This window comes from Hylobates moloch, unplaced genomic scaffold (genome assembly GCF_009828535.3).
Source record: "Hylobates moloch isolate HMO894 unplaced genomic scaffold, HMol_V3 SCAFFOLD_21, whole genome shotgun sequence".
Lineage (NCBI taxonomy): Eukaryota > Metazoa > Chordata > Mammalia > Primates > Hylobatidae > Hylobates > Hylobates moloch.
Window position 1 is genome coordinate 8,613,315 of NW_026652296.1, and position 26,202 is coordinate 8,639,516.

General features: G+C 43.6%; 1 protein-coding gene across 4 annotated transcripts in view; it reads left to right on the top strand.

The window, feature by feature from the left end:
- The window catches only part of ZFP64 (ZFP64 zinc finger protein), a 113,629-nt gene that overhangs the window by 15,743 nt on the left and 71,684 nt on the right, over positions 1–26,202 (top strand). For 2 of the 4 annotated variants that reach the window (XM_032142454.2, XM_032142453.2), the window contains exons 3-6: positions 10,009–10,170; positions 11,281–11,343; positions 15,864–16,115; positions 22,819–24,968. In XM_032142454.2, the coding sequence (XP_031998345.1) occupies positions 10,009–10,170; positions 11,281–11,343; positions 15,864–16,115; positions 22,819–24,101 (1,760 nt within the window). In that variant the 3' untranslated portion in view covers positions 24,102–24,968. Of the gene's footprint in view, positions 1–225; positions 270–10,008; positions 10,171–11,280; positions 11,344–15,863; positions 16,116–22,818; positions 24,969–26,202 lie in introns of those variants that run through there. The other 2 variants (XM_058433052.1, XM_032142455.2) reach the window with 2 other exon arrangements.

Genomic DNA, 26,202 nt, shown 5'->3' on the forward strand with positions numbered 1-26,202 from the left:
CTTGAGCTCCAGCAATGCTCCCACCTCAGTCTGGGTCATAGTTGGGACTTAGCGGCAGCCGCCAATACGCCCAGCTGCAGGATTCAATTTCAGAGCAAGAAAGTCGATTGGCCCAGTTGCTGTCAGGTGTCTTTCCACTGCACCAATCAGCGATGGCAGAGCTGGGGCGTGGTCAGGGCTTCCAACAGGGCAGCGCCACTCACCCCTGGGGAGGGGCGTTTGAGCCGGTCTAACGCCCATTGAGGACGGTAAAGGCCTTTGGGAACAGCGTAAGTGAAAGGGGTGGATTTTCTCTTTTCTCTCAGAAAATGAATTATTTTGGAGGCAGGGGTGGCAGTGGGGGGCGGGGGGAAGGGGACGGAGTCTCGCAGTGTCACTCAGGCTGGAGTGTAGTGGTGCGATCTCGGCTTACTGCAACCTCTGCCTCCCAGGTTCAAGCGATTCTCCTGCTTCAGCCTCACACGTGCCTGGGATTCCAGGCGCCCACCACCACGCCTGGCTAGTTTTTGTATTGTAGTAGAGACAGGGTTTCACCATGTTGGCCAGGCTGGTCTCAAACTCCTGGCCTCAAGGGATCCAACCGCCTCGGGCTCCCAAAGTGCTGGGATTACAGGCATGAGCCACCATGCCCGGCCTCAGACAGTGAATTCTGAGTTTACAGTTGAGATACTTGCCTGGAGATCAAGAACCCTAAATGAGAATCCTAAGCATGAACAACACTGCAAAAAACAACGTTCACAAAAGAATCAAGAGATCTGAATATATGATAATATCCTGCTGGGCACGGTGGCGCTTGCCTGGAATCTGAGCACTGTGGGAGGCCGAGGAGGGAGGATCGCTTGAGTCTGGGAGTTCAAGACCAGGCTGGCCAACATGACGAAACCCCATTGCTACAAAAAATACAAAAATTAGCTGGGCGTGGTGGCGCATACCTGTTATCCCAGCTACTCAGGAAGCTGAGGCAGGAGAATTGCTTGAACCTGGGAGGCAGATGTTGCAGTGAGCCGAGATGGTGCCACTGCCCTCCAGCCTGGGAGATAGAGCCAGACCCTGTCTCAAAAACAAAACAAAACAAAACAAAACAAAACAAAAGACAGTATCTTTAATCTGCAAAAAGCGTTTACAAATCAAGAAAAAAATTAAAATTCCAGTAGAAAAAAATGAGCTAATAGAATAAACAGGAAGTTCACCAAATAAGGCGTGTCATTGGAAAAATAAATGTTGAAAGAGAGTTTAATCTCACTAATTACATGTAAAGGAAATTCAAATTAAACTCAAGTGATCTCGTTTTGTCCTCTCAAGTTCTCTCTGTGACGGCCAAGGTTAAGGGGAAAATGCAAATTATTTCAGTTTTCTGAAAGGATGTTATAATTATATAATCACCAAGTAATAAAACATCCATACCATTTTAACCCAACTCTTCAATTTCAAGGAACGTACCCAAAGACATGAGGGATAAATTTAAACTTCTGGACAGGTTTTACTCATAAAAGTCAATTCCTAGATATCTCCTCCATGTCCAAGAAAGGGAAATGGTTAAACTATTCAGCAACCAAAATGATGAAATATTATGTGGCCATTAGAGGTTGTGTTTTCGATGAATGACAACATGATAAGATGTTTTAACATGCCAAAAGTGTTTCATTAAAAATAAATATAAAATGATTTAAGCCTTGATCCTAGTTTTATGCTTTTAAAATATACCTTTTTGTTTTGTTTTGTTTTGTTTTTGAGATGGAGCCTTACTCTGTTGCCCAGGCTGGAGCGCAATGACGCGATCTTGGCCCACTGCAACCTCCACCTCCCGGGTTCAAGCAATTCTCCTGCCTCAGCCTCCCAAGTAGCTGGGATTACAGGTACCCACCACCACGCCCAGCTAATTTTTGTATTTTTAGTAGAGACGAAGTTTTGCCATGTTGACCAGGCTGGTCTCGAACTCCTGACCTCAGGTGATCCACCCGCCTCGGCCTCCCAAAGTGTTGGGATTACAGGTGTGAGCCACCGCTCCCGGCCCTAAAATATATTTTCTATATATAAAAGAGGTTAGCCCTTTAGCTGATCGTTAATTAAACAAATGTTCTTTGAGCTCCTCCCTTTCACCTGGTTCTGTGGTGGGTGCAGGGGGAACAGTAATGGAAAGAAACAAGGGTCTGTCCTCACTTAACTCCTCCAACCAAATAGAAGAAAGAATAGTCATTAAATAATTTCTCAAATAAGTATTTAATCACAGTAGCAATAGGAGATTTGTATAAAAAGTAAGGATGTAGGCTGGGCACCAGTGGCTCACATCTGTAATCGCAGCACTTTGGGAGATCAAGGCAGGCAGATTACTTGAGGTCAGGAGTTCAAGATGAGCCTGGCCAACATGGTGAAACCCCCATCTCTGCTAAAAATACAAAAATTAGCCGGGCATGGTGGCGCACACCTTTAATCCCAGCCACTCAGGAGGCTGAGAAAGGAGAATCACTTGAACCTGGGTAGCAGAGGTTGCTGTGAGCCAGGACTGTACCACTGCACTTCAGCCTGGGCAACAGAGCCAAAAAAAAAAAAAAAAAAAAAAAAAAACAAAGATGTATATTGCCATGTTTTGACAGCATTGGAAAGTTTTTTGTTTTGTTTTTCCAGAGACAGTCTTGCTCTGTCACCCAGGCTGAAGTGCAGTGGTGCAATCATAGCTCACTGCAGCCTGGAACTCCTGAGCTTAAGCCATCCTTCCACCTCAGCCCCACAATTAGCTGGGACTACAGGCACACAGCATCACACCCAGCTATTTTTTGTATGTTTTTGTGGAGACGGCGTCTCCCTGTGTTGCTCAGGCTGGTCTCAAACTCCTGGTCTCAAGTGATCATCCTGCCTCAGCCTCCCAAATTGCTGGGATTACAGGCATGAGCCACCACACTTAGCCTAGTTTTTTCTTCCCTGAACTTTTCTGTGTAGAGAAGAAAATCCTAAAATTCATGTTAACTTTTATTTTGCAGAAATAAACGTTGTCATTTAAAAAGAGAAAAGGATGTGTTAAATGGAATTTTTAAGTTGAAGAAGGGAAGGGGAAGCAAATTAGATAGGAGATATCAAAGCTGTCTTGAGATGTCTGAAAGGCAATTTGGTAGAAAAGGAGCTACGGTTGGTTCATGTGAGCCCTAAGACTCCACAGAGACAAACTTCAGAGAAATAGATTTGGATTATCTATGAAATTCATATTTCAGTCAAACATTTTAAACAACATCATGATCAAATAACTGAATATGCACCTGCTACAAACCAGAACTAAATACAATAAGCAATTCTCAGATGCACACCTGAACACCCAGGAAAGAAGGGAAATCCCGGGGAGCCAGAAAACAAATTCAAAAGTGGCAGCAGGTGTGTGAGGCTGTGAGCTTCTTGGGGTATCGGGGACAGGGTCTGATCTCACTAAACAGGAGACTTGATTTTAATGGCCACACTAGGGTAGGGGCTGAAGCCCTGAGCTCTTGCAAAAAGTTAGACACAAGACCCCCACATAAAGAGGTGGCCCGTGCTGCATTCTCGGTGAAAAGAGGGACTAGAGAATATTCTTGGGGCGTGGGCAAGTCACGCCTCTACTGGAAGCACTTCCCCCCAAGGTTATGAGTCATCCCGCCTCAGCAGATGTGGGGCATTTCACCTTCTTCTAGGGTGCTCTGAGATTCCCCAAGGGCCATGCCACTCATTATGCCAAACCTGAATACAGGTAAATAATAACCTATTATGCATAGTTACCATAATGTCCACTGAGAACTCTCAAGAACTTACAGTGTGCCCGGCTTGCAGTATGCCTTATCCTTCCCTTGAATCTTTACTAGAACAACAAGATCTAAGCTCTGAGATCACTGCAATATCCTCATTTTACCAACAAAAGAACTGAGAAGTGACTTGGTCAAGGTCCTACAGCTAGTGAGAGGAGACAGAGGTTGGTCCAGGGTCAATCTGACTGTACACACACACACACACACACACACACACACACACCCACCCCTGGCAATGAGTGGTGACTGCAGCATCAAATCACATGCACACACCCAAGTTGGTCCAAGGTCCACTACACACACACACATACACTCACTTGGGGATGAGTGGCTACTCTGGCATCAAATTGCATACAAACACCCAGCTGGTCGGGCGCGGTGGCTCATGCCTGTAATCCCACCCAACACTTTGGGAGGCCGAGGCGGGCAGATCACCTGAGGTCAGGAGTGTGAGACCAGCCTGGCCAACATGGTGAAATTCCATCTCTACTAAAAATGCAAGAACTAGCTGGGCACTGTGGCAGGCACCTGTAGTCCCAGCTACTCAGAAGGTCGAGGCAGGAGAATCGCTTGAACCCAGGAGGCGGAGGTTGCAATGAGCCGAGATCACGCCATTGCACTCCAGCCTGGGTGACAGAGCGAGACTCCATCTCAAAAAAATAAAAGAAATTGGGGAGGCCGAGGCGGGCGGATCACCTTAGGTCAGAAGTTTGAGACCAGCCTGGCCAACATGGTGAAACTCTGTCTCTACTAAAAATACAAAAATGAGCCAGGTGTGGTGGTGTGTGCCTGTAATCCCAGCCACTAGGGAGGCTGAGGCAGGAGAATCACTTGAACCCGGGAGGCAGAGGTTGCAGTGAGCCAAGATGGCACCGTTGCACTCCAGCCTGGGCAACAGAGTGAGACTCCATCTCAAAAAAAAATAAAAACGCCCAAATTGGTCCAAGGTCAGTCTGACCATGCATGCTCACACATACACATACACATACGCACACACACCCCCTGGGGACGAGTGGCTACTCTGGCATCAAATCACATGCAAACAACCAAAGGGAATGAGGGAGGCCTCTGGTCGCCAGCAGTCCCTCAGTGATTACCATAAGCCTTTCCCTGGGGTGTCTCTGCAGGTCCTGCCGTTCACAGCAGATTCTAGAAAGGCCCCTTGTGTGGGAAGGGATGCCCTTGATAAATCCAGCTAGGAGGTGCCAGCAAGCCGACCATCTGGATGAGAGTCTTCAGCACCCAATGCCCCTTCGTTGCTATTGAATTCTGGACACCTGCAATGGAATACTATTAATGTAATAATTATATGCTTCCATGTTTTATATTCAAATGTTACCTTCTCACTGAGGCCTTCCTGGACGTGCTTAAAATTGCATGCCCACCAGCATTTCCTGGTTCCCTTCCCTGCTTTATTTTTCTCCATAATATTTACACCACTTGATTTACACAGTATATATTTAAATCCTTATTGCCTGCACCACTCCTAACTAGAATGTCCACTCCATGAGGGCAGGGATTTTTGTCTCTTTGAGTCACGGCTCTGTTTCTAGTGCTTAGAACAGTTCCTGGCACACAGTCAGTACAGTACCTAATAAATATTTGCTGAATAAATTAGTGAATAAAGTCAACAGCAACAGCAGCTTTACATGCCTGGTTTCTGATCCTCACAGCAGCCCTAGGAGATAGGAATGGAAATTGTCCCCATTCTCCAGGTAAAGAAACTGAGGACCAAGGAGGTAAGACACAGCCTAAGCTCTGGAGCAAACCCTTTCTGATCTATAGCCATCTACTTTGGGATGACTCACAGGTTACATGGGATTAGCCCTGCCCCCAAAATGATCCCTGCACCTGGGTGCCTGAATCCCTTTGCTGTTGGGTTTTTTTTTTTTTCCTTGAGATGGAGTCTCCCTCTGTCACCCAGACTGGAGTGTAGTGGCATGATCTCAGCTCACTGCAACCTCTGTCTCCTGGGTCCAAGCAATTCTCCTTCCTCAGCGTTCTGAGTAGCTGGGACTACAGGTGCGCACCACCATGCCTGGCTAATTTTCGTGTTTTTAGTAGAGACGGGGTCTCACCATGTTGGCCAGGCTGGTCTCAAACTCCTGACCTCAAATGATACGCCCGCCTCAGGCCCCCAAAGTGCTGGGATTACAGGCATGAGCCACCACACCCGGCCCTTTGCTGTGTTTAACCTGCCCACTCATGATGCTTCCTGCTGCCTCTCCAAGACACCAAAGCACAGGCAACAAGTGAAAATAGACAAATGGGACTACATTAATTTTTTTTTTTTTTTTGAGATGGAATTTTGCTCTTGTTGCCCAGGCTGGAGTGCAATGGCGTGATCTGGGCTCACCGTAACCTCCGCCTCCCAGGTTCAAGCGATTCTCCTGCCTCAGCCTCCCAAGTAGCTGGGATTACAGGCATGTGCCACCACGCCCGGCTAATTTTGTATTTTTACTCGACACAGGGTTTCTCCATGTTAGTCAGGCTGGTCTCAAACTCCCGACCTCAGGTGATCCGCCTGCCTTGGGCTCCCAAAGTGCTGGGATTACAGGTGTGAGACACTGCACCCAGCTGGGACTATATTAAATTTTAAAACTTGGATGCATCAAAGGAAACAGCAGAAATGAAAATGCAGCCTATGGAATGAGAAAATATTTGCAAATTATACATCTGAGAAGGGGTTGATATCCAAAATACTCCCACATTTCCCTCTGCTGTGACTTGCCCAGGCTTATGGTAGAGGACAGTTAAGAGATGGAGCCCAGCCAATCTCTGGGGAGAGCAGAAAGTGGCGGGAGGGTGAAGGGCCTACCACCTACCTTTCAAGAGAGTGCTGAGGAGCCTGCGAGCTGACTTGTAGGGAGGGCCTGGCCACCCATACCTACCCCACTGTGAACACCTTCCAGCACAGGGCATCACTTGTGCAGGAAGTTGTAGAGCAGAAGCTTGGGAAGCCATGGAGTATGACCATGACCCAGCACCCTGGTTTTAGCACCAAAAGTTCTTGAGAAACCCCAGTCCAAGACAAACAGGGATGGTTGATCATCCTAGCTCATGCGCATTTCAGTTGAGAGTTTGATCCACAAGTGCCAGAGTCTGGTTCTATTGAACTGTAATATATCCCCGTTGACATTTATTGAGATTCAACCATGGCCACATCCTGTGCTACTGAATTCTCTTGTTAAACTTTGCAACACCCTTATGAAGTGGGCATGGTGATTGTCCCCATTTATAATGAGAAAACAAGTTCAGTGAACTTACATCACTGGCCTCAGGTCACATCCACAGTGAATGGTCAAACCTGAACTTATATCAGTTTGAAGACACATTTTAACATATCTGAAACAACAATGCATTTTAGAATCAGTGAGATTTCTGTCAACCAACAGGCAGTCCAAAAACATTACCTTGCTGTGCATGTGAACGAACTTGATTTCAGTGGGTCACATTTTTCTCACCTTAGCTGCGTCGTGTGCAATTTTGGAACTATATGTATTGAGTTTAATTGCTGTTTAAAATGTCTTCCACGATATTGCATGATGAAGCAAGTTGAAGATGAAAAGTAATTGCTTACCCAGAAATGCTTGAAAACAGTAACAGGGGTAAATTTGATATTAATGAAGCAAATCTTCATTGTTGGAGGAGTGACTGCAGTTGCACGTTCTTGCAAAGCAACAACCAAGAAAGGTGGAATTCCTCATATAGACAGAGCTGGGTTAAGTTCTACTGCCAAGATAGATGGAAAAGGATGGTCTCCGCTAGTGGTTCTTAAACTTGAGCATGTATCAGGATCACCTGGAGGGCTCGTTAGAGCACAGATTGTTGGGTGCACCCCCAGAGTGTCTGATTCAGTAGGTCTGAGATGGGGCCTAAAAAATTTGCCTTGGTAACAAGTTCCCAGGCAGCTCCAATGCTGCTGTCTGGAGACCAGGCTTTGAGAACCAAGTAGAGCTAGAGAAACCAGGAGAAACAGCCAGATCCCACAGAGTAAATGAAAACATTTCAACAAGAGACAGGTGCAGCTGATTCATGCATCAGAGATACTTGGCCTGAAAACAGGAAACATCAGTTTGTCTGAATCTTTCAGCTGACTTTCAACCAAACCCTTGACTTCCCTACATATATTTCCATTGAGAAAAATGGAAACTGTGGCTTTACTCAAATACCAAATGCTGATAGCACCAGGGTATCATTTGACATGTATCAGAGTGATACGGTCACTACTGAAGGTGCCAAAGAGATGGAGATCAAGAACTTGGGTTTCCTGCCAAATCTCCGAAGAAGTCAGGAAAAGCCCATTTGATAAATATAAAATAAAATACCTAAAAAAAAGAGTTGTCATAATGTGTTTAATTGGCAGCATTTTCATCATATATGAAATTATGATGCACTTTACAATCTAAAACATCTTAGATTCAAAGAAATATAGTGTTTGTTTTAAGAGAAAACATAACTAGCACCTGGAGCATGTGGCCTGGATATTAGTGCTTCGGACAAAGCTAAAATAAACAGTGATGTTAGGCCTGTGTTGACTTAAATAATCTGTAAATAAAATGTCAAAAATGTCAAAGGTGGTGTCTGAGTGACTGAAGTTTGGGAAACAGAATATTACAGCTGCTCTCAAAATCATCATTAGGGCCTCTTAGCCTGACAGGTTCATCCAATGAACAAGCCTCCATTGGTCATATTTACTTCTCATTTGAAGCCAGATCTTTGTATGACAAATTACATTCTAAGAAAGAACCAGAAAAACAAAGAGGAGGAGAGGAAGGAAAGAAGGGAGGGAGGAAAGGGGAAGAGGAGAAGGAGTGAGGGGAAGGGAAGAGGGAGGGAGGGAGGAAGGGAGGGATTCTTAAAGCAAAGAAGTTTGAGACTGCCTATCTTATCTTTTACAATTTTATTTATTTATTATTTTTATTTATTTTTTATTTTTTTTGAGAGTTTCACTCTTGTTGCCCAGGTTGGAGTGTAACAGCATGATCTCGGCTCACTGCAACCCCCGCCTCCCAGGTTCAAGCAATTCTCTTGCCTCAGCCTCCAGAGTAGCTGAGATTTCAAGTGCCCGCCACCAGGCCCAGCTAATTTTTGTATTTTTAGTAGAGATGGAGTTTCACACTGTTGGCCAGGCTGGTCTTGAACACCTGACCTCAGGTGATCCACCTGCCTCAGCCTCCCAAAGTGCTAGGATTACAGCTGTGAGCCATGCCTACAATTGTACAAAATGTAGGTGCCCAGCCTACAATTATATTTTATATTTAGTCTTGTGTTTTGCTATTTTTTTTCTTTTTGCGTCAGAACCTCAGTAAGAGTACAAGGAATTTTTTGAGGGGGGAAATACTTCTGCTGAAGAGAATGTTAATTAGACTAGTTTTGCCCCAAATCCCTTCTATCATTCCTTTTTGTTGTTTTATTAGGATGTTGTCATATAGCTTATGAAAGCACCTAATGCATTTGGCTGCAGTTAACAGAAAACTTACCTGGCATAAATTATAGGGACATTTCTTGTTTATTTAAGTCTAGGGCAGGCATGGTAGTTAACACGGTGGGAGGCAGAGACAGGTAGATCACTTGAGCTCAGGAGTTTGAGACCAGCCCGCACAGCATGGTGAGACCCCAGTCTCTACAAAAAATACAAAAATCAGCCGGGCATGGTGGTGCATGCCTATAGTCCCAGCTGCTTGTGAGGCTGAGGTGGGAGGATTGCTCGAGCCTGGGAGGTCGAGGCTGCAGTGAGGTGTGATCGTGCCACTGCACTCCAGCGTAGGTGACAAAATGAAACCCTATCTCGGAAAAAAAAAAAAAGAAAAATGTATAGATTTGGGTGGCTTCAGAGCTCTGACTCAGCATCTGATTTTCATGTTTACCCTTATGGTTACAGAATGGCTGCCACAGATCCAGGCATCACATCACCACTCCAGCATGTACAAAGACAGGAAGTAGGGCAGCCAGGGCAGCAAGATGAGCTTTTCTCAACTGCTTCTTTTTCCATCTGCCCTGCCCACCCTGCCCCCCCATGCTATTTTAAATCAGGAAGGAAAGTCTTTTGCAGAAGTCTCCCAGCAGATGCTCTCTAGTGTCTCATTAGCTAGAACTGGGTCACATGATCACTCTGAAGCCGCAAGGGAGGCTGGGAAAGCAAACTAGTACATGCATTCTCTCTACAAAGGAAAGTAGGCAGACACCACAGTTAGAGGGCATTTATATTAAGAAAATTAATAATCACCATATCTTTTAGTTTCAGCTCCAGAATTTGTTTTTGAACATGGCTATCAAACTTATCTGCCCACGGAAAGTAATGAAAACCAGACAGCCACTGTCATCTCTCTCCCTGCCAAGTCACGCACCAAAAAGCCCACAACGCCACCTGCCCAGAAAAGGCTTAACTGTTGCTATCCAGGTAAAGGCAGCATTATGTCCTACTTGTGTAGAGGGTGTGATATTTAACCAGGCTCCAGGGCTCCTCCTCGTGAGTTCCTGACAACTGCTCATGGATGTGCTCCAAACTACCTGGCATAAAAATCAGCCCCCTGGCATTTACATCAGCACATACAACCTATCCCCCACTGTCTGTGGTCATTCTGCATGTGGGTTCTAAGACTTTTCTAGCCATAGGCCTTTGAAGTGGAACTCATGAAAATTTCAGGTTGCTATAAATTTTTTTCCTATGCTGTAGCTTAGCAAGATATCCAGTAAGAATTTTCTTTCCTTACTTTGGTTTTAATTGGAAATAATTTCAGACGTACAGAAAAGTTGCAAAAATTGTACCAAAAAAATCCCTGTATGCCCTTCATCTAGATTCCCCAAATGTTACCATTCTATTATATTTGCTTTTTCATTCTTTGTATATATACAAATATATATAAAAGTATAGTTTTCCCCAAACCATTTGAAAGTTGCTGACAATGAGATACCCCTTTATTCCTAAATACTTCAGTGTGTATTTCCTAAAAACCGGAATATTATTTTAAATAACCACAGGACAATCATCAAGATCAGAAAATTAACATTTATAGGTACTATTATCTAACCTACTGACCTTAGTCAGATTTCATCATCAAGTGTCCCACCAATGTCCTTTCTACCAATATCAAAAGAATGACATTTTTCCCCTCTGATCCAGGCTCCAACCAGTGATCACTAATTGCATTTAGATTTTATGTCTTTCATTTCCTCTAATCAAGAACAGTTAAGCATTTATCTTTCATAAGCTTGACATTTTTGAAAAGTATAGGCCAGTGATTTTTGTCAACAGGGCCTTAGTTTGGGTTTATTTGATGTTTCCTTGTGATTAGATTCAGGTTACGCAGTTTTGGCAGGAACCACAAAATGACGGTGTGTTTTTCCCGGTCATCACATATGAAGGCACATGAGATCTCTTTTCCCATTACTGTGGTGGTAACTCTTGTCACTTGGTTAAGGATGTTTCTGCCAGTTTTCTCCATACTAAAAGTTACTAAGTTTCCCTTTGTAATTAATCTTGCCTTTTTTTTTTTTTTTTTTTTTTTAGGTTGCCAATTCAAGACTGCTTATGGCATGAAGGACATGGAGCGGCATTTAAAAATTCACACGGGTAAGTAGCATTTCTTTAGCGCATATGCCCTCAACACCTGCTCTGTGCTAGGAGCTGGGGATCCACATAGGTCAGACGAATGATACCACTCCAGATGTCACTGGCTGTTACGGGAATACAAGTCCAGATTTTAAAAAATAAGGTGCCATTTGTACACATGATTTTGGCAGAAAAATCTTTAACATAGTAAAATCCAGCTCTGGAGAGGATGTGAGCAAACTTAGCTAAGTGGGAATGTGAACTGCTACAGCCATTTTGAAAATGATTCTGCCAAAATTAATTAAAATTTGAATGCACATATTCTCATTTTGCGGAGATGATCCTACAAGTGCACGTGTGTGTGTGTAATGATTAGTAAAGAGAGGAATGTGGGGAGATGAAAGAAACTGTCTCTTTTTTTGTCTTTTTCTTTTATTTTTTGAGACAAAGTCTCACTCTGTCGCCCAAGCTGGAGTGTGGTGGCACTCGACCCGCCCACCTCAGCCTCCGGAATAGCTGGGACTACAGGCAGGCGCCACCACACCTGGCTAATGTTTTGTATTTTTTGTAGAGAGGGGGGTCTCACCATGTTGTCCAGGCTGGTCTCGAATGCCTGGACTCAAGCAATCCACCCACCTCAGCCTCCCAAAGTGCTAGGATTACAGGTGTGAGCCACTGCACCTGGTCAAAACTTTCATTTTATGTATCTTTACATGATATCACTGAATACAGTGAGTATGTGTTATTTTTGTAATTTAGAAAGGAGAATTTAATAAATACTTGTTTTAAAAGAAGAGAAAAAGATCAATGCATGGGAAAAGAAAAAAGTGATTATTTCTGGTGATTTTATTTTTCTTTAATATATTATTTTTATGTTTCCCAGATTTTCTGCATGGAAAAGGAATTGCCTTTAGACTCTTTTTTAACAAAGTGTTAGATGCTTGTATTCAATTGATACAGATTTAAATTTAAAAAATATAAATGTGTATAAGATGCAGTGAGTTTTAGCTTTGGCTTCACTAATTGCCCAAAGCCTGCTATTTAGCCTCAGCCTTTGGAAGATGAGTAACCAACAGTTATTTCTTACATTCCTTGGCCATGACCAATAAGTGCCTTATTGCATTGGGGTCACCATCATATCTAATCAGCCTCACAGTGTCATGCCATCTGGATTTGTTCTAATTATCCAAATATTAAGTTTCAAGTATTGATTGGCAAGCATTCTAGTGTAATAAGCAATGAAACTCTCCATGTGGGTTTCATATATTGAAGTTTCATCCATCAAGCCATAGCATATTTATTACTGAAAGAATAAAGTACTATAATTTTTGTTTTGGTTTGGTTTTTGTTTTTTTGAGACGGAGTTTCACTCTTGTTGCCCAGGCTGGAGTGCAATGGTGCAATCTTGGCTCACCGCAACTTCCGCCTCCCAGGTTCAAGCAATTCTCCTGCCTCAGCCTCCCAAGTAGCTGGGATTACAGGCATGCACCAACACACCTGGCTAATTTTTGTATTTTTAGTAGAGACGAGGTTTCTCCATGTTGGTCAGGCTGGTCTCGAACTCCCGACCTCAGGTGATCTACCCACCTTGGCCTCCCAAAGTGCTGGGATTACAAGCATAGGCTACCGCATCCAGCTGAGTACTATAATTATTAATGATGATAGGGAAAGCATTGTAAAAGTACAAGTGAGGGCCACAACTCTGTCTATTTCTGCAAATCCGCAGAAAATATCTTCTACACAGTTAGCCCAGCTTGTGTTTGTAGGATAGTTTCTGCAGTCTCTGTCTACGTTTTCCAGTTTAAATGTATCCTCACCTTAGTTACCTTCAGAGAGTGGGGGCATGCTTAATTACCCCTGGGGTTGGGGTTTGGGGAAGCAACAGCAACAGGGCTCTTTACCAGCAGAGCTGGCCAAAAACCATTGAGCTCTGCCAACATTCAGCATCTGCCCAGTGTTGCAAATACACAGTGTAGTGACCACAGGAACTACTGAGCCACTGACAATGCTGGTAAATTATTGTTCCTGGATTTTTAAATTTGATGACTAAAAGTTTTTTGTTTGTTTTTGTGTGGTTTTTTTTGTTTGTTTGTTTGTTTTTTGTTTTTTGACAGAGTCTCACTCTGACGCCCAGGCTGGAGTGCAGTGGCGCCATCTCGGTTCACTGCAAGTTCCGCCTCCCAGGTTCATGCCATTCTCCTGCCTCAGCCTCCTGAGTAGCTGGGACTACAGGCACCTGCCACTATGCCCGGCTAATTTTTTGTATTTTTAGTAGACGCGGGGTTTCACTGTGTTAGCCAGGATGGTTTCAATCTCCTGACCTCGTGTTCCGCCTGTCTTGGCTTCCCAAAGTGCTGGGATTACGGACGTGAGCCACCACACCCAGCCTACTAAAATGTTTAATAATAAAAATGCCAATTTTTTTTTCCCTTTTGAGATGGAGTCTCACTCTGTCACCCAGGCTGTAGCGTAGTGGCACAATCTTGGCACACCTCAACCTCTGCCTTCCGAGTTCAAGTGATCCTCCTGCCTCAGCCTCCCAAGTAGCTGGGATTACAGGTGCCTGCCATGATGCCCAGCTAATTTTTGTATTTTTAGTTCAGACGGGGTTTCACCATGTTGGCCAGGCTGGTCTCGAACTCCTGACCTCAAGTGATCTGCCTGCCTCGACCTCCTAAAGTGCTGGAATTACAGGCAACAGCCACTGTGCCCAGCCAAAATGCTGATCTTTAATAAACTTTTAGATGTATTCTTAAATCCCAAATATTTATTTTATGATGACAGTGATCAGCTTTGGCTATTTTAGCACTTGGCTAGTTACGATTTGGTCAAAATATGTATTTAATATATAAAGTAAAAAAAAGAAAATCCTGACTCACAGCCTTCCATGACCAAAAGTCAGCTGTCCTAATAGATCTCTATGTCTCATTCTGAAATATTTGCATGCCTAGACCAGGTCTAAAAACACACATTTAATTTTTTCCATGTCTTATTAAGTTAATACGATACACGCTATCAGTGCAACTTGCTGTTTTTCATTTACCATTGGACATCATTTCACAGCAGTATGTCATATTGATTTACTCTTTTTCATGGCCAAGTAAGGAATGGGTTCAGTAATTTATGCACATCCATACAGTGAAATACTTCAGCCTTAACAACCTTGTTGTGGATATATCATGATATGAAACAGGTGATCGAAATTACTGTAAGTGTAAGAAAGTAGTCAATAGGGAGGCAGTGCAGTATTTGGCAAAAAAAAAAAAAATAGGCTGGGCGCGGTGGCTCACGCCTATAATCCCAGCACTTTGGGAGGCTGAGGCGGGTGGATCACGAGGTCAGGAGATCGAGACCATCCTGGCTAACATGGTGAAACCCCGTCCCTACCAAAAATACAAAAAATTAGCCGGGCATGGTGGTGGGCGCCTGTAGTCCCAGCTACTCAGGAGGCTGAGGCAGGTGAATGGCGTGAACCTGGCAGGTGGAGCTTGCAGTAAGCCCAGATTGCGCCGCTGCACTCCAGCCTGGACGACAGAGCGAGACTCTGTCTCAAAAAACAAATGAACAAACAAACAAAAAAAAAACCATAAGACGGTCCTGGGTTCTAATTCCAGCTGTTGCAAGGATTAACTAAAGTAATTCAAAGGCACAGTGCCACTCAAAAAGTAAGTATTTAAATTGATGTTAGCCAGGAGTTTTTATGTACCAAAAACATACCCACACACAGATTGGAAAAATATACATCAAAAAATTAGCAGTAGTTCACAGATGTCAAGTTGACATATGCATTCGTGAGGTTCAGATTAAGCTGCTGTAAGAATGAAACTGAAACACCAGCTCAAACAAGATAGGGGTTTGTTTCTGTCCCGTGTAACAGTACAGAGGTGAGCAGGCAGGCTAGGACAGATGGGCAGCTCTGTCCTAGGGACCATCCAGGCACTTAAGTTCCTCCCACCTCATTCTGTTACATTACTCCACCATCCGCTGGTATGCCACCCTCACCTGCTCACTCACCTGCCCTCACCCGCTCACTCACCTGCCCTCACCCCCTTCTCTGCCATCGCTTTATAAGGACTTAGTCACAGATCACACCTAGCTGCAGGCGAGGCTGAGAAGTATAATCTTTCCCTGGTCAGCCACGAACTCTGCTGAAACTTAGGTATTCCAAATTTTAGGGCGCATCTCTGTTGTGAAATGGAAAAAGGAGAGAGTGAATACAAGAGAAAATTAACAAAACTGTAACTATTTTACGTACCTATACGTTAAAATTTTAATTGCCTTCTATTTTTAATTTATAAAAACTTTATAAGAAATTCATATTCATCATTTAAAAAATTCAAGTAATATCAATAAGGAACATGGAAGAAACTTCCCCTCTCCCAAGATGTTAGCTCTTTGCCAATCATCCACCCAGTGTTTTAGGGTTTTCTGAATATTCTTTGGTGGTTGTATATGACTTTTTTCGTAAGGCAGTGGGAAATAAGCCTTTTCCTTTTTTAATCTTGTTTCCTGCTGCCATCTGTGTGTGTATGTGTTTGAAGGAGACAAACCCCATAAGTGTGAAGTCTGTGGCAAGTGCTTTAGCCGGAAAGACAAGCTGAAAACTCACATGCGGTGCCACACGGGCGTGAAGCCCTACAAATGTAAGACGTGTGACTACGCCGCTGCCGACAGCAGCAGCCTCAACAAGCACCTGAGGATCCATTCAGACGAGCGGCCCTTCAAATGCCAGATCTGCCCCTACGCCAGCCGCAACTCCAGCCAGCTCACTGTCCACCTGCGATCCCACACGGGTGAGTCCTGCCTGTTATTTGCTCTCTACGCTCCTCACTTTCTATGGCATAAACCATAAGCACCTTAAAGCATTCAGCCACAATGTAAGAAATCGAGTTAGAACCTTTGCTCATCCCGTTGTTTGCAGTTTTTGTTGTTGTCGTTATTGTTGTTTTGTCTCGCTGTGTTGCCCTGGCTGGAGTGCAGTGGCGCTATCTCAGCTCACTGCAACCTCCACCTCCCAGGCTCAAGCAATTCTTGTGCCTCAGCCTCCCAAGAAGCTGAGATTACAGGCATGTTGCACCACGCCCAGCTAATTTTTTGTATTTTTAGTAGAGATGGGGTTTTGCCATATTGGTCAGGCTGGTCTTGAACTGTTGACCTCAAGTGGTCTGTCCACCTCAGCCTCCCAAATTTCTGGGATTACAGGCATGTTGTACCACACCCAGCTAACTTTTTCTATTTTTAGTAGAGGTGGGGTTTTGCCATATTGGTCAGACTGGTCTTGAACTCCTGACCTCAAGTGGTCTGCCCACCTCAGCCTCCCAAAGTGCTGGGATTACAGGCATGAGCCACTGTACCTGGCCCATTTGCAGTTTTGCTTTTCAGCTGCCTTGAAGAGCCCTTCTCAGTAAAATAGGAGAAAACCATGAAGTTTATAACGTTATACATATGTGTATCTCTTTATATAACTTTATAACTGATTCACTCGTAAAATATGTAATTGAGGAGGTGCATGAAATGAAATACACATATAAGCCACGTATCTTTGATAAATTCTGCATTATGGTTAGGCATTCCAATCATTTTTGAAGCATACTCTAGTGCAGCATGGAACAGCTTGGCCAAAAAACGTACAGCAAAATTAGCAGAGTAGGTAACTCAACAAATTACATACTTTTTTCCTTAGGTGTATCAGTTAGATAATGATTCAGTAATGCTGCAGTAACAACCATGAAATCTCAGTGTTGTATAATAAACATTTGTGCTAACATACTTTAGGTCAGCAGGAAGTTGACTGGACAACTCTGTTGATCTTGGCTTGGCTTAACCACATGTGTGGGGAAGGCTGGGTGCCTTTCAGATTTGCCTGGGGATCTGCTGGCCATGGGCTGGCTGGCTGTCCACTGGCCTTTGCTGAGGCAATCTGGTTCTGTTCTGTGCATCTCTCATCTTCCTCCTGGGACCATGGACTAACCCAGGCTTGTCCTTCTCATGAGGATGGCAGAGGTGCAAGCAACCAAGCCCCAGTGTAAGCCCATTTCAAGTCTTTGCTTCTATAAGTTGTCAAGCATCACATTGGCTAAAGCAAGTCACATGTTTCATCCTGGTGTCAAGGGTGGGACTGAGCTCACCTACAGTGAGAGGTCGTCACAGTGTTACATGGCAAAGGTCAGGGATGCAGGGAAGGTGAAGAATTGGGACTTTTTTTTTCTTTCTTTTTTGAGATGGAGTCTCACTCTGTCGCCCAGCCTGGAGTACAGTGGCGTGATCTCAGCTCACTGCAACCTCTGCCTCCTGGGTTCAAGTGATTCTCCTCCCTCAGCCTCCTGAGTAGCTGGGATTACAGGTGCACGCTGCCATGCCTGGCTAATTTTTTGTATTTTAGTAGAGATGGGGTTTCACCATGTTGACCAGGCTGGTCTCAAACTCCTGAGCTCAGGCAATCCACCCGCCTCAACCTCCCAAAGTGCTAGGATTACAGGTGTGAGCCACCGTGCCGGGCTGAATTGGGACCATTTTTGCAAACAACCACAGTCCACCTTTATCCCCACCATCACTCACATCTCTCTGACAGGCAAAATGCATTCACAAATCTCATCCAATCATAGGATCAGCCTTAAAGACCACAATTGTGTGATCTCCCTTGGGTCTGGATATGGTTTCTCTTCATCTAGAGACGGTTGAAATAAAAGACAAGTTGTCTATCATGATGCACCCAATATACCGTGGTAAAACAAAAAGCCAAAATAATTACCATAATTCTACCATTTGAAAGTAGTGTAAGACACATGCACACGTGTGTGTATTGCAGCAGTATTCACAATAGCAAAGACTTGGAACCAACCCAAATGACCATCAATGATAGACTAGATAAAGAAAATGTGGCACATATACACCATGGAATACTATGCAGCCATAGAAAAGGTTGAGTTCATGTCCTTTGCAGGGACATGGATGAAGCTGGAAACCATCATTCTTAGCAAACTAACACAGGAACAGAAAACCAAACACTACGTGTTCTCACTCATAAGTGGGAGTTGAACAATATGGACACAGGGAGGAGAACATCACACACCGGGGCCTGTTGGTGGGTGGGGGGCTAGGGGAGGGATAGCATTAGGAGAAATACCTAATGTAGATGACGGGTTGATGAGTGCAGCAAACCACCATGGCACGTGTGTACCTGTGTAACAAACCTGCACGTTCTGCATATGTATCCCAGAACTTAAAGTATAATTAAAAAAAAGAAAGAAAGAAAGTAGTATAGAAGAATGGGAGGCATTGGTCAGTCCCTGGTCCATAGCATTTCTGAAATTCTTCTGGGCACAAGTTCCCCCTACTCAGGGAATAGGGAATGTTTCTTGATTAGGCCTTGGCTCAGCTCTTTGGTTCTTAACCCTGCCCATTGGAACATCCTTTCCATCACTTTCCTAAGCTACTTCTGAAAAAGATTGCAAAATGTACCTTTGAGAAACTTTCTCAGCTTGCTTCCTGTCTACCAAAAGCTGGAGGTCTTTTACCTTTTGTTTTAGTAAGGCTGGTGACAGTTTTGCTGGTAGAGCTGTCTTTAAAAACTGTGTAAGTTTCCTATGTATCCATATGCCAAAAGCCACACCCACAATTCTTTTGGAATCTCGCCTCTTTTTCTAAACTCAATTATAGGCACTTTTGGCATTTAACCTTCTGTGGGTTTTAGGAGTCCTTTGTCCAGCTGAGAGAACATACTTGGCACCAACTTAGTTCTCACCATTCTTGATTCTCTTTTGGAGATTTTAATAAAGAGTTTTACATTCAGACCCCTTATTTTACATTTGGTCTTCACTCTGAGACTATTTTCTTAGATATGGTCTTTGTCCCAGGCTTTTGTCTTACTTGGGAAAGCTGGCTGGAGAAGCTGGCTGGAGATGAGAAACTATATCCAGTAAATCTTTGACTTTCTATATTCCATCTAAATTCTGCTTAGAAAATGTCCAGTTCTTTTTTTGAGTTTGTCTCTTTCTTGTAGTCTTTTATCATATGCAGCTTATAAAACACTTTCACTGTTCTGCCTAGAATTTATCTCTTTATTCAAGTCCAAAACTCATGACATACATTTTCTGTCTTCTAAGCTACCATGAGTGACAGTCTTACCAAATGTTTGCCATTAAGTAGTGTGCATTGCCATTTTTCCAACCTCCACATGCAGCCCAATCTCAAAACCAATGCTCTGTATTTTGGTTCTCTGTTATGGCATCACCCTTCTTCTAGATACCAATATCTGTATCCATTGTCTGTTGTCACAGTGATGCAGCGTAATAGCCCACAAAACCTCAATAGATGCAATATGCTTTTTCTGTTCCCATCCATGTGGGGATCAGCTGGGCAAACCAGCTGACCTTGGCTGGGCTCTCTTATTAGTCTGAGGATCTGCTGGTTATGGGCTGGCCGTCCACTGGCCGTGGCTGAGGAAATCAGCTCTGCTCCACGTGTCTCTTGGCCTTCTCCTGAGACCAGCAGGTTAGGCCAAGATTGACCTCATGGTCATGACTGAGGTGTAAGCAAGCAAGCAAGCCCCAGTGCACAAGCCCATTTCAAGCCATTCCTTGTTTCAAGTTACTAAATATGCCATTGGCCAGACCCAACGACATGGTTGAGGCTTTTGTCATGGATCATGGGAGAACATGCCTAAGTACATACATGGCAGAGGCTATGCTACAAGGAGGGGTAGGAGGTGCGGAGATTTGGGAACGTTTTTGTAATCTACAGCAAGTTAAGACGTTGGCATAATTGATGCCCAACTGATTTGCTTCAGAAATTTCCCCCAGCCTAAGTTAGAGAAGCTGAAAAATTCATTTATGAAAATGGTTCATTTTGATTTGTAAGGATTAAGTTACTATTTATAGCAGCATCTTTAAAATTGGTCTAGAAAAGGTGTGTTTTTCAAAAATTTAAATATGTGCCATTTATGCATGGTCTTTGTGGAATGTTCATTTTCCCTTTTATAAATCTGTGGCACTGGTAAAACTGTAAATTAATAGGATTTTGTTTTCACCCTTTCGGCGATTTGATAGACTACATCAACACTTGTTTTAGTAGCAACCCAAACTCAAGGAAGATCTGTCAACTTAAATATATGTCGCTTATTCATCCAACATTCTTTAAACCTCACTATGTGCCAGACACAGTGGGAATCAGGTAGTAGGCAAGAATGAACATAGTCATTAGCTTTGAAGACCTTAGTGTCCAGTGGGATTATTTGACCAGTATACTTCATTAAAGAAATGTTTATGGTTAAATTAAAAAAAAAAGACAAAGGAATTTAAAACCTTTGCTTTCATGCCAAAAAACGTTGTTAAGCTCTGCAACTTAGCTGCGAGATTTGGTTTTCTGGATTTTCTGGGTCTCACCTCTGCAGATTGCTAAAAAAAAAAGTGAAAAAGGACTGTCACTATAATTTTGGCAGGGATATAACTGGAAAACCTAGTAAAACATTCTGGAGCAAGGATTCTGACTTTGAGTCTACAGACGTCTGCCCCTGAGAAATCCATGAGTAGATTTGGGAGGGAGGTCCTTGGATGGGGGGTGGGGAAAAAAAAGACGTCTTCATTTTCACTAGGCTGTATTAAAATTTGACATGTCCTTCAGTCATGAAAACAGGCAACCAATCTGATAACAGTGCGTGTAAAGTTGTCGCCAGTGGAAATCAAAGATCCCTTCATAATGATTGCTGCAGATAGAGCAAAATATCTTTTACACTCTTCTTTATTTAGAAATGACTGTAGTTACTAGACCTGCCTCTAGGTCTGATTCTTGAATGCATTAATGAAACACACACATTGGCATATCACAATTTTTTCTCTTTAATAACTATTTTAATATAATTAGTTTCTTTTATATTCCTATTGGTTTTTATTTTAGTTTATTTGGTACATTTAAAACATTATCTAAGAAGGGTTCCATGGACTTTACTAAACTGCCAAAAAGGGGTAATGGCATAAAAAAGGTTAAGAACAACATTCTCAGGCGGCAAAAGGCCCTTTTTCTGAAAAGGGCCAGATAGTAAATATTTTAGGCTTTGTGGGCCATACAGTATCTATCACAAATACTCACCTCTACCATTATGGCAGGCAAGTAACCATATGTAAACAAATATGCATGGCTATGTTTCAGTAAAACTTTATAGAAACAGGCCGTGGGCAGGATCTAGCCCATAGGCTGTAGCTTACTGTTCCTTGTTCTAGAGTTTAGTATGTATGATCTTGGTGGTATTCAGTCATACAAAGCATTTTTTTTAAGTTTAGGTTTAGGCCTTTCAGTGTTCTAGAAGCTTGTTCAGTTGCCTCCTGCCATCTTTGTTTGCATTCATTAAGCAGCTCATGGTGAAGTAGCAGATCCTATGTCAAAAAGCTGGAACACCATCCCGTCTTGTGGGTTTATGGCCTAAGAAAGCAAACATCAGTTATATGCACAGATAATTACCTAGCATCTAAAAATACCAGATTTGGAGTCAGCCTGGATTGGAATCCAAGCCCTTCTTTGTACTACGGGGCGACCAAGAACAAGTTTTGTAGTCTGTCTGGGTCTCAGCCTTCTCCTCTGTGTAACTGTGTTAAAAAACAATATTAATAATAGCACCCACCACAGGGCAATCTTCCCAGCATCAAGCGAGACCATGCTTGTGGAGTGCTCAGCATAGCGCCTGTCATCCCGGAAGCCATTGAAGAATATTAGCTGCTATTTTGCTTACTTAAACAATGTTGAAATGAGGGGTCGCCAATTTGCTTGAATTGTCATTGCCTCAGATAATTTGGACTTGGCATTCATTGAGGAAGTAAATTTGGAATATGGTATCCAATCAGATGTTTGCAATTTCACTTGCCTTGCTCATCTTTCAGCGAATATGAATTTTTTTTAAAAAATCAAGCAGCTGGATTTTGTAACTTCACAAGTAAAGAACGCAGCTGGCAATATGGGATAAATAAATTTTGTGCAAGAAACACATCTTTATTAATAAAGATCTGCATGAAATATAAGCTGGGTGTTTCAGTCATTGTAAAACCATACTCCAATGAGTGCAGCACGGAGCTGACCCATTCGAAAATATATTGTTGAATCTGTTACAACATGTAATTCAATCAAAATCAACGGGTTGTGCAAAAGTCTTCAACTGTGAACCATTAACTAGCAGAGTGGGCACATTAACTGTATGAAAGATAGTTTGAGTGTTTTAAAGAATGTAACAAGTATACTTGTAAATCTTATTTTATCTGGGACAATTAAATTGCTCTTTTCGATTTCCCATTTTTCTTCTGGGTTTGATACCATTGGTGGTGGTTTGGGTCTGGGGAAAGAAAAAGAAGCCCTGCCCCTCTTCCCCCACTCCCAGGGGCTGCTAGAAGCTGCAGTTAGGAGGTCTGCACCCACTCACCTTGTATAAGCGATTTTCTGGTGTGTGCTTCGGGGGGATCCGCTGTGGTTGTTGCCTGCCTGTTCTTATCGAAACTCACCTTGTGTTGACAGGGGACGCCCCCTTCCAGTGCTGGCTCTGTAGCGCCAAGTTCAAAATCAGCTCGGACTTGAAAAGGCACATGCGGGTGCACTCGGGGGAGAAGCCTTTCAAGTGCGAGTTCTGCAATGTCCGCTGCACCATGAAGGGGAACCTCAAGTCGCACATCCGTATCAAGCACAGCGGGAATAACTTCAAGTGTCCGCATTGCGACTTCCTGGGTGACAGCAAAGCCACCCTCCGGAAGCACAGCCGCGTGCACCAGTCGGAGCATCCTGAGAAGTGCTCGGAATGCAGCTACTCCTGCTCCAGCAAGGCCGCCCTGCGTATCCACGAGCGCATCCACTGCACCGACCGCCCTTTCAAGTGCAACTACTGCAGCTTCGACACCAAACAGCCCAGCAACCTGAGCAAGCACATGAAGAAGTTCCATGGGGACATGGTTAAGACCGAGGCTCTGGAGAGGAAGGACACGGGCAGGCAGAGCAGCCGGCAGGTGGCCAAGCTGGATGCCAAGAAGACTTTCCACTGCGATATATGCGATGCCTCCTTCATGCGGGAGGACTCACTCCGCAGCCACAAGAGACAGCACAGTGAGTACAATGAGAGTAAGAACTCAGACGTGACCGTCCTCCAGTTTCAGATCGACCCCAGCAAGCAGCCCGCCACGCCCCTCACTGTGGGACACCTCCAGGTGCCCCTCCAGCCCAGCCAAGTGCCCCAGTTCAGCGAGGGAAGAGTCAAAATCATCGTTGGGCATCAGGTGCCCCAGGCGAACACCATCGTCCAGGCTGCCGCGGCTGCAGTAAACATCGTCCCGCCTGCCTTGGTGGCCCAGAACCCAGAGGAACTCCCAGGGAACAGCCGGCTGCAGATCCTACGCCAGGTCAGTCTGATTGCCCCCACTCAGTCCTCGCGGTGTCCGAGCGAGGCGGGCGCAATGACCCAGCCGGCAGTCCTGCTGACCACTCACGACCAGACGGACGGAGCCACTCTGCACCAGACTCTCATCCCCACGGCCCCAGGTGGCCCCCAGGAAGGCTCTGGCAATCAGACTTTCATTACCAGTTCGGGTATTACTTGCACTGACTTTGAAGGCCTAAACGCCTTGATTCAGGAGGGGACAGCAGAAGTGACAGTGGTGAGCGATGGAGGCCAGAACATCGCAGTGGCCACCACAGCGCCACCGGTCTTCTCCTCCTCTTCCCAGCAAGAAATACCCAAGCAGACCTACTCTATCATTCAAGGGGCAGCCCATCCAGCTTTGCTGTGTCCCGCCGACTCCATACCAGATTAGTGCTTGAAAAACAAAAGGAGTAGGGGAAAGGAATTGGGAAAAAGAAATCATAAGTAGAATTCTCTAAAAGGTTTGCTCTTAATGTTTTCTTTGTTTTGTTTTGTTTTTGAGACGGAGTCTCGTTCTGTTTCCCAGGCTGGAGTGCAGTGGCGCGATGTTGGTTCACTGCAACGTCCGCCTCCCAGGTTCAAGTGATTCTCGTGCCTCAGCCTCCCGAGTAGCTGGGACCACAGGTGTACGACATCGTGACTGGCTAATTTTTGTATATTTAGTAGAGACGAGGTTTCATCATGTTGAACTCCTGACCTCAAGTGATCTGCCCATCTCAGCCTCCCAAAGTGCTAGGATTACAGGTGTGAGCCACCATGCCTGGCCGTGGTTTGCTCTTAATGTTTTTAAGGATGGTTGTGAATCCCCCTGGCCCCATAATAAATTGTAATTTTATACTGCTTACTATAATTTTTTTTAACACTGTAACAACTTTGAGACCACCTCCGAATCGTCGCATTGTAACTGTTGTAGAATCTTAAATGTTACCAAGGTGATTCCAATGAGGGGTTGGAATTAAATGCATTAAGTAGTGAATATATGTGTTTGTTTCCAACTTGATTTTCCAACTCTAATAAAGGTTTTTGTCCATCTTATTACATTTGTGTAGTAAATGGTACTTCCCAGCCTCTCTTTTGCCCCATTCTGGAATACTCCCCAGAGTTTGGGGGGTATTCATGTTTTATACATAAAGTCTATTGGCATGAAGGACCATTTTCTACATAATGTGACATGGATACTTGACCCAAAAAAAAAGTTTAGTGCTAATGAGCAGAAAATTAATGGTTCCCTAATAAATTGATATCTGATTAAAATATACTGAATGTTAATGATTCTTTAGAGCCAAGGTGGGATTTGGGAATGATGGGGCGTGAGTCATTAGTCAAAAACAAACTGAAGCAGCAAAGGTTTTTAGTCCTCTAATAAATGTCACACAATCATCTTACCTCCTCCACAGTCACATTAAATAGATGTGGTACCTGAAGTGATAAAGTGATCCATCCCACTGTCGTTTTCATTTTGAAACTTCAGACAATCCTGGCATTTCTGTTTAGACGCAAAAATGATGAAAGTTTCTACTAACAAGACAGAATTTTCTAGAATACCATTTTTGAGACGTTAATATCTGTGCAGAATCCAGATGAGTGGACTGAGAGAGTACCTAGATTTTTTCCAAAGCATAGGTTGTATTGAGAAGAGAAAAATTCAAATTGTGTTGTTTTACATTGAAATGCTGTTTGATCAGTAGGTGGTGCCAGAGAGCAAGCTAGAATCACCCATATTTGTACCTTAAGCCATTCTCTAAGGTTGTAATAGCACTCATTTCTGCTGTCAGCAAGGATTGGTGAGGAGGGGAGGTTACTCTTAGGACAGAAGCATATTTAGAATATTATGAGAATACTTAGATACATTTTTACCACTTTTATTCTTCTTTCTTTGATCCGTAATAGTTGAACACAATTTTGATGACTTGCTATATTATATTTACCATAATTTCTTTATTTTCCTATCATCAATGATAATAGTGAGTTATTAACTATGGTTTTTGGTAAGAAACAGAAAAGGCTTGCAGTGTACAATGTTAGTGATTTAAATAATTTTGTCACTTTAAACTTATTGCTTACAGCCCTTTAGAAAAGCTACTCTGCCTTTGAATTTCAGCTGGGAAACTTCCATTGTCATGGCCCTATTTTCTACACCTTTCTTTTTTCCCACTTTTTTCAACTGTAAAGGATTTTTTTCCTGATTATAATGTGTATTCAAGATAGAAAATATGAAAAACAGAATATTACTAGAAAAAAATAGAAGTTACTAATAATCTTACTGTCCAGATATAAACTATACAGATTGTAACCATTTTGATGGACTTCCTATCAATCTTTTTTTTTTTTTTTTGAGACGGAGTCTCGCTCTGTCACCCAAGCTGGAGTGCAGTGGCGCAATCTCGGCTCACTACAAGCTCCACCTCCCGGGTTCACACCATTCTCCTGCCTCAACCTCCTGACTAGCTGGGACTATAGGCACCCGCCACCACGTCTGGCTAATTTTTTGT